Below are 1592 nucleotides of genomic sequence, written 5' to 3'. Positions count from 1 at the left end.
TTGCAATGTACAGTACGCGTGAATTTGATATGCAAATATGTGTTACTTTGGAGGATAAATGATAGTGAACAAGTTGCCGCTATTACAGTCCCAAACGGTTACTTTCATCATCACAACACATGTTCATAGCCATCGTTACATTGTATATGCAAGATATAGTTTCAAATCGATTATCATCAATATCGGAGAATAATGCAAATTTGCATATCAAATTGACACGTACTGTACTGATCTCGAATTTGATGTTTATTATGCTGGGACCTGTGTAATAGAATTCCATCCTAGTGATATGAACAATACCAGTGAGAAACATTGCGTATTACCGCGAATATCGCGTTTTTCACCGAGTTTTACGCCACTTCACGTAAAACGGGTGAAGTTCCCAAGTGTTTTCAATTGTTTTTGAGTAATCGTGGAGAGCTGGTTTGTTATTCATTCTTCTGAAAAAGTTGACAGGCGTGGGTCTCGACCCCGGGGTCGACCGATGGTAGTTTTAATGCAACATGGACTGTCCTGTTCAGCTACTGTTGTACTGGAAGCGTATGGTAAGTGGAAACAGCGGAAGATCGAGAAACCTTCTTCGAGTAAGTCGATTCGTGTTGAAGTTATTATTGTTAGTTTGCGTAGATCTTTACTTTGGTGACATTGACGAAGTTTGGGATTTTCTGTGTTGAAATGAAAGTTGTTTCCATTTAGCTGTTGGTCAGTGTAGTTGTTCGTCCTATTTTTGGGAATTTTTTGATTATTTTTCCGTTCTAAATTGTGTATTTCTTTGAGAATATCTTCTGGAATTTTACGTCAGGTGGCGTAGTACTCTGTGAAAACCACGATATTCGTGGTGATATGCAGTAGTCGTGAAATATGTTTTTCATGTCACTAGGGCGGAACTCCGAGAATTGATTTTTATATCGTATTTCTATGAGTAGATTTTCAGTGTTGATTATTATTTTGATAAGTCCTTCACTTTCAGGCGATAAAACAACTAATAATTCGACCGATGAAGAATATGAGGAATCTTTGGACCTCGGCTATGATAAATTGACGTGCTTGGTGAAATATCTTTGTGAATATGAAATCTTCCGAGTGCGTTTTTTTTCTTTTCAGATTTGCTACTCTGAGATGGAGTCTCCAACAGCGCTGATTTGTGGGCACATGTTTTGTTGGCGATGCGCTATTGAGTGGCTCGAGGAATCTCAGGGATGCCCATTATGTGTGTTTATGATTTGAGTTTTTTTGGGAAAATATGCACATGTCCAACTACATTCCTCCAACACTGTATAGGAAACTCCTGAGCTCAGCTGAGAAAAGCGAACATATATTCCTACTCCAACACTGTATAGGAAACTCCTGAGCTCAGCTGAGAAAAGCGAACATATATTCCTCCTCCAACACTGTATAGGAAACTCCTGAGCTCAGCTGAGAAAAGCGAACATATATTCCTACTCCAACACTGTATAGGAAACTCCTGAGCTCAGCTGAGAAAAGCGAACATATATTCCTACTCCAACACTTATGGAGTTGGTTTTTACTCGTCGAGTGATGAAGTGCAGAAGTCAACTTGAGACTTTTGTGATGAAGAATGTTCAAGCTCG

General features: G+C 39.1%; 1 protein-coding gene across 1 annotated transcript; it reads left to right on the top strand.

Annotated features, from left to right (window-relative positions):
- Positions 1 to 496: 496 nt before the first annotated feature.
- On the top strand, positions 497 to 1141 carry Pmar_PMAR000078 (hypothetical protein; the record flags this gene model as incomplete). The annotated part of the gene is made up of 3 exons (XM_002781650.1): positions 497 to 584; positions 971 to 1043; positions 1105 to 1141. The coding sequence occupies 3 exons, from the start codon at positions 497 to 499 to the stop codon at positions 1139 to 1141; spliced, it is 198 nt and encodes a 65-aa protein (XP_002781696.1).
- Positions 1142 to 1592: the final 451 nt, after the last annotated feature.

The sequence above is a fragment of the Perkinsus marinus genome (genome assembly GCF_000006405.1).
Source record: "Perkinsus marinus ATCC 50983 genomic scaffold scf_1104296941728, whole genome shotgun sequence".
In the NCBI taxonomy this organism is placed as follows: domain Eukaryota; phylum Perkinsozoa; order Perkinsida; family Perkinsidae; genus Perkinsus; species Perkinsus marinus.
Note: the sequence above shows the minus strand (reverse complement) of the source record. Positions and strands in the feature narration are given on the sequence as shown.